Below are 16,388 nucleotides of genomic sequence, written 5' to 3' on the forward strand. Positions count from 1 at the left end.
TCACATCTCTTAGAATGATTATTATCAAAAAGACCAGAAACTATAAGTGGTCTCAAGGATGTAGTGAAAAGGTAATCTTTGTGCACTGTTGGTGGGAATGCAAATTTGTGTGGCCACTATGAAAAACGGTACATCGATTCCTTAAAAAATTAAAAATAGAATTGTTAAATTAAAAAAAAAAAGAATGAGATAAATAGTTTCTTGGAGGAACAACTATTATAATCACTAAGCCAGCCCTTTAATGCAAGAAACTTAAAGGAGACTATTTGAGTGGGAAAGACCACAAGTAACAAAGACAAAAAAGGGTGAGAGAAAATCACCAGAAGAAAACCACAATGGGAACAAATACATACCTATCAAAAATTAGTTTGAATACAAATGACTAAATCCTCTAATCAAAAGACATAGGGTGGGGTGCCTGGGTAGCTCAGTCAGTTAAAATTCTGACCTTTGATTTCAGCTCAGGTCTTGAACTTAGGGTCATTGAATTCAAGTCCCTCATTGGGCTCCACACCAAGCATGGAGCCTACTTAAAAAAAAAAAAAAAGATACAGGGTGTAAGAATTTATTACAAAAAGAACACCCAACTATATACTGCCTAAAAGAGACTTATTTTAAATATCTAAGGACATCACAGATTGAAAGTAATTGGATGAAAAAACATGTATCAAATGAAAGCCAGAGTAGAAATATTTCTATTATACATACGAGAATTTAGAATGAAGACTACAAGACACACAAAAAAGGTATTGTCTCCTAAAGGAGACAATCCAACAACAAGATAGAACAACTGTAAATGTTTATGCATCCAATGTGGGATCAGCCAAATATATTAAAAAGTTAATAACAAACATAAATGAACACATGGATAATAATACAACAACAATAGAGGACTGGAACACCTCACTTACATCAATGGACAGATCATCTAAGCATAAAATCAATAAGGAAACAATGGCTTTGAATGATACATTGGGCCACATGGACTTAACATATAAAGTCAGAGCATTTATTTCTAAAACAGCAGAATACACATTGTTTTGCACATAGGACATTCTCCAGAATAGATCACATACTGGTCACGAATCAGGCCTCAAAAAATATTAAAAAATTGAAGCCATACCATGTGTTTCTCTGACGACAAAACTATGAAACTTGAAGTCAACCACTAGAAAAATCTGGGAAGACCGCAAATGCATAGAGGTTAAACAACACTTCTACAAAACAATGAATAGGACAACCGAGAAATGGAAAAGTACAAGGAAACAAATGAAAATGGAAACATGATAGTCCAAAACATTTGGGATGCAGCAAGGGTAGTCCTAAAAAGGGAGTACATAGCAATGTGGCCTCCCTCAAGACACAAGAAAAGTCTCAAATACACAACCTCACATTACACCTCAAGAAGCTAGACAAAGCTACAAGTAAAGCCCAGAGACAGCAAAAGAAAGGAAGTAATAAAGATGAGATCAGAAATAAATGACACAGAAACTAATAATAGAATAGGTCAGTGGAACCAGACTTAACAAAAAGAAAAATGACTGCAAAATTTTTTTTAAAATCACAAATGAGAGAGGAGAAATAGCCACCAACACCACAGAAAAACAAACAATTACAAAAGAATATTATGAGAAATTATATGCCAAACAAATTTTACAACCAAGAAGAATGGATAAATTCCTAGAACATAGAAACTACCCAAACTGAAACAGGAAGAAATAGAATCTTAAGCACATCAATAAACAGCAAAGAAATTGAACCAGTAATCAGAAAGCAACAAACAAACAAAAGTATAGGACCAGCAGCTTCACAGACTAATTCTACCAAATACTTAAGGAAGCATTAATACATATTCTTCTCAAACTATTCCAAAATATGGAAAATGAAGGAAAACTTCCAGATTCATTCATTCAGGCCAGCATTACACGTACCAAAAGCAGGTAAAGACTACTAAATAAGAGAAATATAGGCCAATATCCCTGATGAACATAAATGCGAAAATCCCCCTCAAAATATTACCAAACCCAATTGAAGAGTACATTTTAAAAAACATTCCTTATAGTCAAGTAGGATTTATTCCAGGGATGCAAATGTGGTTTGGTATTTGCAGGTCAATCAATGTAATACACCACATCAAGAGAGCTAACCAAAAAAAAAAAAAAAAAAAAAAAAAAAAAACACCCGTATTATGTCAATAGATACAGAAAAAGGATTCGACAAAGTACAACATTTATGCATGATAAAAGCCCTCTGCAAAGTAAGTTTAGAGAGAAGGTATCTCAACATACTTAAGGCACTATATGACAAACCCACAGCCACCATCATATTCAATGCTGAAAAACAATAACCTATATATAGGAAGCCATAAAGATTTCATCAAAAAAACAAAACAACCCAAGAGAACTGATAAATTCAGTAAAGTTGCAGAATACAAAACTAATACACAGAAATCTGCTGCATTTGTATTCATTTACAATTGTACCAAGGAAAACAAAATGAAACAGGTAAAAGACCCTTCCTTTGAAAACAACACTAATAATACTAAATTTGAACAAATTTACCAGAACAATAATACTAAAACTAATACATTTAATACACTAGTTCTAAAATTTATAAGGAATCACCAAAGACTTCAAATCTCCAAAGGATCTTGAGAGAAAACAAAACAGGAGGTATCAAAGTTCCAGATCGTGATAGACTTCAAAGCAATAGTAATAAAATGGTATGGTACTGAAACAAAAATGGACACATAGATTAATAGAGAATAGGGAACACAGTGATAAACCCACAAGTATATGCTCAATTAATCTTCCACAAAGGTAATGGCAAAAATAAAATCTCTGTAATAAATGGTGTTGGGAAAACTGGACAGCAACATGTAAAGAATGAAACTGAACCACACAAAAATAAATTCAAAAGACCTAACCATGAGACATAAAAGCATAAAAGTTCTAGAAAATATAGTCAGTAATCTCTTGGACGCAACACTTACCAACACATGTCTCCTGCGGCAAAGGAAACAAAAGGAAAATTCAACTTTTGGGACTACATCAAAATAAAAAGCTCTTGCACAGAGAATGACATCATCAACAGTACAAAAGATAACCTACTAAATAAGAGAAAACATTCGTAAATTATATAACCAGAGAATATCCAGAATTTATTGAAAATATCCAGAACTAAATAACAAAAATCAGAACAGTCCAATTTAAAAAAAATGGGCAGAAGACTTGAATAGACATTTTTCCAAAGACGACAGAGTTGGGTAACTCTTTTCATGCGTCTTCATGAAAAGATGCCCAACTTCAATAATCCAGGAAAATGCAAATCAAATCCAGAATTGGATATCACCTTACATCTGTCAGAATGGCTAAAATCAACAACACAAGGAAAAACAGGGGGTGGTGAGGAAGTGAAGAGAAAGGAATCTTCCTGGGTTGTTGGTGAGAATGCAAATTGGTGTAGCCAGTTTCCCCCAAAAAATTAAAAACGGAACTACCCTATCATCCAGCAATTGCACCACTGGGTATTCATCCAGGAAAAACAAAAATGTAATTAAGAGATATTCGCTCCTATTTTGGGGGGTGCGGGTTGCAACATTATTTACAGTAGCCAAAGTATGGACAGGAAAAGACAAATACCATACGATTTCACTTATATGTGGAATCTAAAAATAAATGAACAAACTAACAAATTCAGAATCTGAAATACAGAGAGCTGTATTGGTAATTTCCAGGAGGACAATGGGGGTTTAGGATTAGTAAAAGGGGATTAAGAGGGACAAATGTCCATTTATAGAATAAATGAGTCATGGCGATAAAAAGTACAGCATAGAGAATATTTTATTTTATTTTATATTTTTCAGTGTTCCAAGATTCATTGTTTATGCACCACACCCAGTGCTCCATGCAATACGAGCCTCCTTACTATCCACCACCAGGCTCACCCAACCCCCACCTGCCTCCCCTCCAAAACTTTCATTTTATTTCTCAGAGTACACAGTCTATCATGGTTCGTCTCCCCCTCCAATTTCTGCCAATTCACTTTTCCTTTCTAATTCACTTTTCCTTCTCCTAATGTCCTCCATGTTATTCCTTAACTTTTCCATAACTGGAATTAAATAATGAATTGTTACTGTTTTTTGGGTTAGAAAAATCCAACGTTGTTATGTAATCTTTTTCCCAGTAAGCAAACTGTAATAGATAGCATTACTTATTTATTATTACCATTTATTAATAACATTTTTCTTTTACTGATTTTTTTAAATTTTATTTTTTATTGAAGTGTACTTAACATACATATAATTAACATACATGCTAATAGTGTAGCCCTTTGATTCAACAATTTTACATGTTAGTCAATGCTCACAAGTAACTGAAACCATATGATAACTGACTTTTTCTGCTTGACTTGTTTCACTTTGCATAATGTCCTCTTGATTTAGGTCAGGTCAAGATGCCAGGGTTCTGGGAACCAGCCCTGCTTTAGGCTCCCTGCTCAGCAAGGAATTTTCTCCTTACCTTCTGCCATCACTGACCCGCTCACCACATGCACTCTCTCTCTCAAATAAATAAATAAATAAGTCTTTTTAAAAAATGGGAATGGTAAATAAACACTGCTTTTGTGGCTTGTTTTTCTGCAAAGGCAATTTCTACCTTTTTGTCAACTTTTTAAATGAATTCTGTTGATAGGAATGGCACATACCAGCAATGTTTAATAGGTAACTTTATTTTATGACACTGTTTTTACAAAGAAATAGACCCTAAATTTTTCTATGGTACCTACTTTAAGATTAAGAAAAATCATTTATGAAAACCAGGTTGAGTTTAAGTTCCTTGAACTTGAGAAAACATAAACCTTGGAAATCTACCAAGCCTGTACTTGTTATTGCATGCAGCTGTATATATAATGTCAATAGTGAATCATTATGGAAACTACAATTAGAATGTTATCAAATATGTTAACTTTTGTTTTCCGTATTTTAATCTAGATACTAATTGCCAGGGAAAGAGACTGTACTCAGTCTTGATTCAATGTCATGCTCAGACTATACCCTACAGCCATTCATAGTATATTTCACAATTTCACTCGGAGTAGCCTTTCTATATCTAAGTTTGTGCTCATTGGACTACCTGGAGGGAAAAAAAAAAAAAAAACCAGAGGAGGATGAAGCCTGGTTTTTCAAATAACATCACTTTCCAATGAAGCTTTCTCTGAAAGCTGTCCCTGCCCCTGGCTGATCTGAGATGTTGCTAAGATAGATGATCCCATAAATTGCCAAGGCAGTCTTAAGGATTTGCTGTAATTAGTGTCCATATTTGCAAAGTTTTTGTTTTGTGCTGTGGCAGTTTACCACAAAAGGAATTTTTTCCTTACAACTGCAAAGCTGTAACTGGATCAGGAGTTTCTGTGTTTGACTCACTATTAGTTACTTGACACACTATTGGATAGTCAAACGGACAGCAAACTAGTGACAAATGAGAAGTTTTGTGACTATGATCAAATTGAATTTGTATTTCCCCAGATTATATAAATAGATGCATATTATTTTAGTTAGGATGCTACACACAGTAAAAAAAAAAAATTAGTACGTGTTTTAAAGAATAATTACTTATTTTAAAGTTGAAAGTTTACACAATTCTTCCTTTCTAAAATGAGCATTGCTAGAGGGGCAGGTGGGGGTATGGGATAACTGGGTAATAGGCATTAAGGAGAGTACTTGATAGAATGAGCACTGGGTGTTACGTGCAACTGATAAATCACTAAATTCTACCCCTGAAATTTCTAACCCACTATATGTTAATTAAATTGAATTTAAATAAAAATTTTAAAAATAAAATAAAATAAAATGAGGATAGAGATGGGTCTACTTCTGTAAGGTTGTGATTACTAAATGGGTCAATGCATGTTATTAGGACAATTTCTGGAACATAGTAAGAACTTGATAAATACACAATATTGTCATTATCACTAATTTTACATTATAAATCTTTGGCTTTTAAAGCTGATTGTTCATTGAGCAGATATTTAGCAGACTGACCAATTTCCAGATACTTTTCTAAATCTGTTTCAAAAAGCATGCCTACTGCAGAGGCCAGTGTAGAAAAAAAGTTGTTTAATACGGAGCATGCTCAACATATCCTAAAGAAAATCTCACAGCGTGGTCCACTCCAGCTTACCTGGTATTGTATCATTGAGCGTTTCAAAGAACTGTATCACAGGGTGATCATGTTCCTCAGGAATCATACAGGATAGTGATTAGTAAGTAAGATGTTCATCTTGCTCTCTGGTGAGAGATGACGCATGGGTAAATGGCATATGTTAGACTTTGGAAAGTTTTATATTGAAAGCTTTCCTATGGTGCCCTAATTCTGCATTATGTCTGCTTTTAGCTGTGTAGTGTTCCTGGGGAACTAAAATAATGTTTCTTTCCAAATGTAAGAACTGTAGGCAATGTTTATTGACTACTGACTATGTATTAAGATTCTAGTTCAACATAAAAGGATATATATATATATATATATATATATATATAGTACATTTTATAAATAAGAAAACTGAGGGACAAAGCGTGTATCTGGTGTTGTGTATGTGTGTGTGTTTGTGTGTGTGTGTGAGATCAACAGGATTTTCTTTAGGCAAGTCATTAACAAAATAATTATTCTAAATTCTGGCCAGAAAAGCTTTGCATCTCTGGAAGAGAAAGTTTGTTGGCATAGCAAAAATGATGAAGGAAGTCTGCCCTATTTGCCAGGGTATTTGGACTATACTTCTGTTACAGTGTTAATGCTACTAGGCCTTCTCCTATCAGTATTTGTGAGCTCATTTCATCCCTTTGGTAGGTTCTAAATTTCTTAAGGATGGGAACTTACTGCTTTTACCAGGGCATGGAAGAGTACTTACCCTAATGGGTGATAAATAAATATTTACTAAATTGATTAAAATATCTCCAAGCTAATTTTTAATCATTATTTTTAATGAATTAAATTTTTTAAAAATCAGCTTACTTATTTCAATAGCAATACTCTTTCAGTAAATTTATGTTTACTCATTACAAAAAATGATTAGGGGTTTTAATCATAAAGGTACTAGAATAACGTTACTGTGAATACTGCATGCCCTGCAAAGAATATTTATAAATGTGTGTATGGGAAAAAAAGAAATTAAGTATGCTCTTAATATTTTGAAGATAATAAGGTAGAATTTGCCATATTAAAGACTGGTAAGCGAAGGAAATGATTTGGGTTTAAAATGTACATGTTTTGGGGGCGCCTGGGTGGCTCAGTGGGTTAAAGCCTCTGCCTTCGGCTCAGGTCATGATCCCAGGGTCCTGGGATCGAGCCCCACATCGGGCTCTCTGCTCCGCAGGGAGCCTGCTTCCTCCTCTCTCTCTGCCTGCCTCTCTGCCTACTTGTGATCTCTGTCTGTCAAATAAAAAAATAAAATCTTAAAAAAAAATAAAAAATAAAAAATAAAATGTACATGTTTTGGGGGCGCCTGGGTGGCTCAGTGGGTTAAAGTATCTGCCTTTGGCTCAGGTTATGATTCCAGGGTCCTGAGATCGAGACCCACACTGGGCTCTCTATTCAGTGGGGAGCCTGCTTCCTCCTCTTTCTCTGCCTACTTGTGATCTCTGTCTGCCAAATAAATAAATAAAATCTTTTAAAAAATAAAATGTCTATTTTTTTCGAATGAAAATCTATTAAATAAAAATTTTCTTTAGAAGGGGCAGCTGGGTGGCTCAGTGGGTTTAAGCCTCTGCCTTTGACTCAGATCATGATCTCAGGGTCCTGGAATGGAGCCCCTCATCGGCCTCTGTGCTCAGTGGGGAGTCGGCTTCCCTTTCCTTCTCTGCCGGCTTCTCTGCCTACTTGTGATATATCTGTCAAATAAATAAATAAAATTTTTTTAAAAATTTCCTTTAGGAAACAAATTTAATAATTTTTAAATTAGTATATTGTTAAGCATATCATATGATTTCATTTAAAAATGTTTTTGGTAGACTCAATAGAAACGAAGTCCAGATTTTGATTTGAAGTATAAAATCAGTATTCAAGCTTCCAATTCATTTTTTAATATAAGCATTTTTCAAAAGTTCAGTTTCAGTGACTGTATATAGTCAATGTTTTACTTTACTGAACTCATGTATAAACTATCACAGAAAAAGATTTGAGATACTGTATTTTACATTCTGTCCAAAGCAATACTGTTATTTTCTTGCCAAAACATCTGTTTGTAGTTTGTAAATTCTAAATTCTCTCAAATGATATGAAATTTTATATTTAATTCACAAACAACAGATACTTTTGAAAAACATTTTATTGGATTCTAGTCGTACTTTTTTTTTTTTACAGAATTTATTGGTAAGCCTACTGCAGGAACAAATCATTGTGTTCTTGCATTATTTCTAAAAGGAACTGAAATAGCTACTCCTCTCATTTTCTGATCTTTTAATCCTGAAAAAAAAAGAGCAAAAGAAACATTTAAAGTATTTTACAAATATTTTTAGATAGTACATGTACAGTAACACATATATCTTCAGTTTTACTTGAAAAATGTACTACAAATTGAGTTGAACTTTATAATCTCCGAACTTTGTTGTTTCATTGTTGTTAGATATGAGTTGTCCACGAAGGTAGCCCCTCCCTCAGGACCGCTGAAACCTATTATATAATGTTAAAATTACAATGGGCATCTTTCTTTGAGTACTTCCTGCCCGCTAGACTCTCAGTTATTTTATTACTATAAAGTAAATATAAATAAGTATAAAATAAAACTCTAAGAAGTTATCCCTTTATAATCTAAATTTGGAGAAACTATGTTTTAAATAGTTGAAACTACGTATCCAAAGTCACCTTTGTGTAAATAGTTTTGATATGTTATGAACACACAGCCTTATTTACTATTAAACAAAGAAATATACTTTCTATATAGCTTATATATATGTATGTATATGTATATATATATATATATTCTATATACATTATCTAGAATCTGTATCTCTTCATTAGAGGACATAAAGTTTAGACTAAAATAATTGACTACAGGAGCACCTGGGTGGCTCAGTCAGTTAAGCAGATGCCTCTGGCTCAGGTCATGACATTCTCTCTCTCCCTCTGCCCCTGTCCCCCTGCCCCTGTTTGTGCTGTCTCTCACTCTCTCTCAAATAGATAAATAAAACCTTTTAGAAATTGCCCTTTCCAAACGTCTTTAAAACAAACAAATAATAAATAAATAAATAATTGACTCTAGCTACTGCATTATGTGTTACACAATGAATTCTCAAAAATTCAGTTCCATATCATAAATATACTCATAAAATTCTTTATTGCATATAACAAAATTTCTAATTATGTAAAAATGGAATGTAAAAATTGTAAATGTAAAAAATTGTAAAATGTAAAAAAGTGTAAAAGTTGTTTTATTATTTGTGCTATAAATACAAATGATTGAACAAAGCTTTTAAAGTTATCCAATCCATCACCTTTGCCCATTTTAGAGATGAAAAATAAACACCTTAAATCTGAAAGAACTTTTGTAACAACATTTTCTTCTTTGGGGCAAAGCTAATATTAGAACCTACATGTTCTGGCTACTCACCCAGGCTACTTAGAAGCCTTTACTGCTTCTAAGTAGCAAAGCACTAACTGCATTTGTAAACTGTAGAAATACATAAACTTCCATACACAGCACTGAGATTTAATGAGAATGGATGAGAGTCACCCTACTGTATTTCTAATTCACTTGTAGAAATTTCCACTAATGAAAGATTATTTTAAGCTAAAACTTGGAAAAGTTATTATTGTAAATTAATCTATTCATCTATTAATTCTAGCATTCATTGCTAGGATTAAGGTTAGGTTCAAAGGCTAAAATCTGCCCAACTTAGCTGACTTCAGTTACACTGAACACTGGCCTTACATAGGTCTCCCTTAGGTATTTAAAGAAACTTCCCACATACTATGTTTTATTTTCCATTTTGCATTCTCTTCACTCCCCAAATTACTTTTAGTATCCTTCAGTGTAATTCTAGCTGCTGTTCCTAATGAAATGATTGAAAGCTAAGGAAGACTGATATTCCTCACACGGTTGGCCATAAAATGAAAGCATTCTGGTAGTCTATATTGTTGCCGAAATTCAAAATTATATAGATATTGAACCTACCATAAATATGCCATGTAGATAAATACTATTTCCCAGGTGTCACAGTGGCTTCAAGGGTTACTCACCACTTCCTCCCGCTTGGTCTTGTCTGTTGCTGGCCAGGCTTCCAGAGGCAGGTCAGGAAGCATAGGGGGCAGGGGCTGTATGGGGAACATCGGAGGCAGAGGTGGCTGTGGTGGCAGGGGCTGGATGTGGTGCACGGGTGGCTGGGGATGAATGGGCTGGTGAGCCTGTGGCTGGACGGTCTGGGGCTGGAAGGGCTGCTGGGCTGGCAGAGGGAGGTTTGGCTGGTGGTGTTGGGTTGGAGTCATGGAGTGTTGGCCAGGAACAGGCATCATTGGTTGCTGGGGGACCACGGGCTGCTGTGCTGGCATCATGGGGATGTGGTGATGAGGCTGTAGGGCATGACTCGGGAGATTCTGCTGGGACAGCACGGGAATGATTTGGTGGTGCAGCCATCCACCCATGGGTTCGTAACCATAGGAAGGGTACTGGTGAGAAACAAAGAGTCAGGTTTACCATTGGCCCCATTGACTTCCAGCTGTAAAAGTAGTCATGTTTTCTTTGTCATTAGGGTAATATGAATATTTATTCGTTTTTCCTTGTATAAGAATTTCTAACTGTTCACATGACATGATATGAAACTAGATTTCACATTAGTATCCGTATGAGGTAAAGGTATATTATTTCGCTTAAAAGAAAAATGAAATACATGCTTAAAATTCTAAGGAAATAAAGAACAAAAAGTCTGCATACCGGATGCCTTATGTTCTGGTACCATTTCAGAGGTGTAAGGACCTTAGGAGAAAGAGACATTAGAACAAGTTTGTTTTAATTTAGTTGCATGAAATGCAGACTCACTAATGCAGTCTTCCCAAAATTGGGAGCCTGAAAATGTGAGTTCTACAGAAGAAAGAATAAGGTAAACATTTGTCAGATACATCCTATGGTGAGGCAGTGTATTACATCCATCACATACATTTCTCATGTTTTCCTACATACTCTGAGGCAAATGTCATTACTGTCACTTTTACAGACAAGGTCATGTGGAGTTAAAGAGGCTTATAATCTTACTGAGGTGATTTTAATTCCACAGCTCCTGTTCTTCTTTGCAAGAGCAAAACAAAACAAAAAGATTAATGTCATATAACATTAATTTTTGTCTTGATGTCACAATGAAAAATAAAAGTGAAACATTGTGTCTCAATGTAAAACACAGTCAAATATTCTGGTCAAATATGCCAACCTTTTGAGATATAACAAAATCATGCCTCAAATTGTTAACACTTTTCATCAGTTTGTATAAGTAAACAGATTCATGAATTATCTTCTGAACCTATGAAAGATCTTAGTTTCATTTCTTCAAAAATAAAATTGTACTTGAGTAACCTCAGGTCCAGGGATACACTCATGTAGTAGTATAGCATTTATGTCAATACAAGAAACAATTACTAAACTTGCTCAAGTTACATGTGACAAAGCACTTTTCATATAGCTTAACTATTTCACTCCTCAAACTATCTGAAGTGTGGGCATTCTAATTATTTCCCTGCTTCAGGAAATGAAACATTGTCATTATCTCCCTGCTTCAGGTAATGAAACCAAACAAAGCTCCTGAGAGAAAAACAATTTGCCCAAGTTCCTATGGCTAAAATGTAGTTGAGAAGAGCTTTAAACCTGATTTCCAGAAAGCATGCTTTCCATTGCTCTGAGAACGTCTCATAGACTTCTTGGTCATTGAACATTCAATAAAGAGAAACAAGGGAGACCCACAGAGTGTGAACATCTTAGAATCATGAGTTGTTTAACTGTAAAGGACCTTAAATAACATCATACCTGACTTCCCCACCTTTTATAGGACTGGAATAGAACAAAACTGTCCAGCCAGAGCACTTTCTGCACTACCATGCAGCCTCACCCTGAGTGGTAGTTCATGATGGATAGCTATATAGCCATAGAGGAGAAACTGAGTCAAAGAGGCCAATTAGAAGTATGCTGGGGCAGTGCAGGCTTGAGGCAACCCCTCAAATGAGAAATGGGGTAACATGAACTGGAAAAGTGGGACTGAGAAATATCTTGAAGAATCAACACAGTATTCTTTGCGGACCCCAGAACATTGTTAACTCAAACGATGGTCAGAATTAGTAAAGAGAAAAATTACCTCATAGCTGAAGTTGATATAACCAGGGTGCCCAGGATGAGGTGGTAGCTTTTATGGAGGGAAAGGAGGAGAAGCAGCAAGAGGGTGGGGAAGAGAAATAGCAAGGGAGAGGAAGACAGAGGAGGAAGGAGGGATATCAGAGAAAGAGAGGGAGAGAGGAGAAGAAATTAAGTCAATATGCAGTTGTCCACATTAAGAGAAACTACTTTATAAGAATCTGTACAGTGCAAAATACATTTGAAGTCTACTTTTGTTTGAACCCGTATGCTGTGCAGGAACCTTTTAAAGAGGTCCAGGACAACTAAACGACTTTCCCAAGACCTGGAAACAAAAACCAGTGCACATTTAGCCTCCAGTGATCAGACAACACCCACATCCATATGGTCAACTAATCCTACTATAATCCCAACCACCGTTTTATATCTTAATGAAACTCACTCCATTTTGGAAAAAGAGGTTTATTGTTCTTACACAATTATGAAATAGCAAGAAGAGGAGAACTGTCTCACAAATCTTTTCTTACAGATAAGAGGTAGATAGTGATTAGTTATCAAAGAGGTTCCTTACAAATATCATGCAAACCACATTAACAACAACAGAAGAAATAACTTCCTGTGAGTTATTGATGAATATGAAAATATGGGTGTGTTAAAGTGGAAACACTATCAATCCCTTGGAAAGTGAAAGAGTTGATTTATGAAATTTAAATCGGTTCTTTTAATTATTCTATCAAAGTTTTTATGACAAAAAAATTAAAGTTCAAAATAAAAAAGAGCCTAAGTAGTTATCTGCACCAGGACTGTCTGTCTCGTCAAAAAAGAGGCCATGTAACTGATGCCTGCCGTAGGCAACGCTTGTTGTCCCTAGATAGGGAGAGAGAAAGATGAGAGAGAATCATGCAGAACATCTCCCAGAAACATCAAGCTAATTAAAGCTATATTATTTTTAAATGCTCATATTTTCTAAGAGGGCTTTTTGGCTCCCACCTGACTGTGAATTATTTTATAGTCATGCAACTTCCTTTCCTTTTTGGCTCCCATTTGACTGTGAATTAGTAGAAATGAGAAATGAAAAGTAGTCAGGTGATACGATATCCTTCGAATGAGTCACACTCATTGTATTTTGCTGGAAAAGTCAAATATGTAAACTGCATTTGAAGTTAAGTAACTTTTATCAGAGGACGGAGGCCTTACTTAAAAGCAAGTCCAAGAGACCAGTCCCAGGTACAAAGCCCTTTGGGCACCTTTTGGGTGCCAATTCTGACCAAGGTGATAGGCTGGTTCAAATATCTACTGTAGGGTAAATTGTAATTCAATTGGTCACTTATGTGTGACCTAGCATGACTGTGCAGTTTTCTCTGTGTGTTACAATTTCATTGGCCACTTGTGCGTGGTCAGGCCCAACCACAAGGCCCTTAAAAGCTAGTCTGTGAAGCAGAGAGAGGTCACGACCGACCTTCTCTGTAAGAGGCACGGCCCTGAGTGTTCGGTTTGATTCTTGATGCTTGGCGCGAAATAAAGCTTTGCTTGACCTTCGCTTTGTATCAGTCTCTCTCCTTTAATCACGGACCCATTATTGGGGGACCCAACTAAATCAGTTTCTTTGACGTTGGCCATAGCAATGTCTTCTAGCTATGTAACTTAAAGCAAGGTAAACAAAAGCAAAAATAAAGCATAGGTTCTCCACAAAATTAAAAAGCTTCTGCCTAATAAAAGGAACCATCTGCAAAACAGAAATGTAATCTCCTGAATGGGAGAAGATATTTGCATTGATATACATGGTAAGGAGTTAATATCTAAACATCAGGGACCTGTAGAACTCTATACCAAAAACCAAGTAATACAATTAAAAAACGGGCAGAAGATCTGAATAGAAATGTTTTCCCAAGGAAGACATACATATGGCTAACAGACATGTAAAAAGATGCTCAAATAACTCATCATTAGAGAAATGCAATTTAAAACCACAATGAGATACCACTCTACATCTGTTTGAATGGCTAATATGAAAAAGATAGTTAATAACAAGGTTTGAGGAGGATGTGGAGAAAAAGGAACCCTCATGCATTGTTGGTGGGAACATATAATGGTGTAGCTACTATGGGCAACAGTGAAAGTTCCTCAAATACAAAACAAAAGAACAACAACAACAACAAAAAACCAACCATATAACTGAGTAATTCTGCTACTGAGTTTTTATTCAAAGAAAACAGAGTACTATTCAAAATGTAACTTAAATTCTATTTTTATTGCCGCATTATTTATAATAGCCAGTATATGAAAGCAATTTAAGTAGAGAAATAAAGAAGATGTGGCATATATATGTAAAAGAATATCATACAGCTATAATAAAAGAGAATGAGATCCTGACTTTGTGGTAACTATATGAAGCTAGAAAGTACAACACAAACTGAAATAATTCAGTCAGAGAAAGATAAATACCATATGAGTTCACTCATATGTGGAATCCAAAAAAATAAAAATATAATAAACAAAAAGCAGAATCAGACCTAAAACTTTAGAGAATAAACTGACGGTTGTCAGAGGGAAGAATGCTGTGGAGAGGGATGAACAAAATTGGTTTGTAGAGGTGCAGGTCTCTGGTTATGGAATGATTAAGCCAAGTGAATATATAAAAAGTATAACATATGGAATATTGTCTGTGATACTCTGTACTGTATGGTAACAGAGTGTAGCTACACTTGTGATGAGACTAGCATAATTTGTAAACTTACTGAGTCACGATGTTCTATGGCTAAAACTAATGTGACATTGTGTGCCAACCATACTCAAAGACATAAAAATAATAATAAAGGCAAAGGAAATAAATATATGTGGTCATAGACAAGATGTATTCTGACTGGGATATTAGAAAATAATTGTTAAAATATACAATTGCTCATTTAAATTATAAAGTATTTTGATAGGAATTTTTCAGAATTGCTTTTGGTTTATGTGATCAAACTAGAATGCCATTTTGTTATGCTGTCTCTCAATGACGATGTAACTTCCTCATGTTATAAGATCTAGAAGCAATTTCTGATGATAACACTTTGGATCCAGTCCCTTTTCCAAATAAAATTTTGTTCACTACTAACCAAAGAGAGAGAGAGAGGAAGAGAAAATGTTAGAAATATTGTTACAATATGTTACAAAATGTTAGAAATTATCAAAATGTGAAACAGAGGCAAGAAGTAAGAAAATACTGTTGAAAAAATGACACTAATAGACTTGCTCCTTGCAGTTTCTGTAAACCTCCAATTTGTAAAAAAATAAACAAAAAACACAGTTCATGTGATGTACAATAAAGTGCAATAAAATGGGGACATACCTGTAGTTGTGTTTGTTTAGTTTTCTAGTACACTGTGATCTCCTTATAATTGGAAAATGTTCTGATGAAATTTGTGTTACTTGAATTTCTTAGGACAGATTATTAGGAGCAGTTCAATAATGGGGAGAAAGATAAAGATAAACCAGTACAGAAAAATAGTTCTGCTGCAAAGTACGATTGTTGGATCCTGGCCCAAATGCCTACTCTTCTTTTCTTAGGGTTCCTAAACATTTTCTGATTTCTTTCAATCACCAAAGTTCTCTGTCTATTGTTCTCTGCTACTTTTGTGGCTTTAGTTTTTAGTCCCTGCCCTGGGGACAGACCTGGTCTGCACCTGGCCCAGGACCAGTGCTTACTGTGCTGGCCATTGTGACCAAATTGTCATTTCCCTTTTGCCACTGTTCCTCTTGCTTTCACTTTTTGACCTTGATGCCAATGGGCCTTTTCTAGTTTTGGTATTTGATTGTTACCTTTGGAAAGGACTCATGCATGTATAATCATGTATAATGATTCAACTCTAGTTTTGTCCCTTTATTCAGTTTCCACCCTTCTCTCTTCTTCCACAGAGCTTAGTGGAGTTTCCTTAAGAGCTGGAACAGTTACACAGAGAAAAGACTCAAATATTTAAAAGTCTCTACTGCTAAATTATATTATGTGGCTCATGGAGCCTTAGGATTCTCATCTGCCAAATGATCTCATCTTCTTGCATCTGAGAGTTGCTAATTTTACTTGA

General features: G+C 35.1%; 1 protein-coding gene across 1 annotated transcript; it reads right to left on the reverse strand.

Moving 5' to 3' along the window:
- Positions 1 to 10,214: 10,214 nt before the first annotated feature.
- Positions 10,215 to 16,023, reverse strand: LOC116583947 (amelogenin, X isoform-like). The gene is made up of 4 exons (XM_032331966.1): positions 15,979 to 16,023; positions 12,326 to 12,373; positions 10,921 to 10,962; positions 10,215 to 10,655 (listed from the first exon to the last, which is right to left on the reverse strand). Exons 1-4 carry the CDS (start codon positions 16,021 to 16,023, stop codon positions 10,215 to 10,217), a joined length of 576 nt encoding a protein of 191 aa, XP_032187857.1.
- Between the last annotated feature and the right edge of the window lie 365 nt (positions 16,024 to 16,388).

The sequence above is a fragment of the Mustela erminea genome, chromosome Y (genome assembly GCF_009829155.1).
Source record: "Mustela erminea isolate mMusErm1 chromosome Y, mMusErm1.Pri, whole genome shotgun sequence".
Classification (NCBI taxonomy): Eukaryota; Metazoa; Chordata; class Mammalia; order Carnivora; family Mustelidae; genus Mustela; species Mustela erminea.

Coding starts and splice junctions, on each gene's coding strand:
- LOC116583947 (XM_032331966.1), bottom strand. CDS start 16,023: ATGGCCAGCACAGTAAGCACTGGTCCTGGGCCAGGTGCAGACCAG. Junction 10,963..12,325: donor ATATCAACTTCAGCTATGAG/GTAATTTTTCTC, acceptor CTTTCTCCTAAG/GTCCTTACACCTCTGAAATG. Junction 10,656..10,920: donor ACCAGAACATAAGGCATCCG/GTATGCAGACTT, acceptor GTTTCTCACCAG/TACCCTTCCTATGGTTACGA.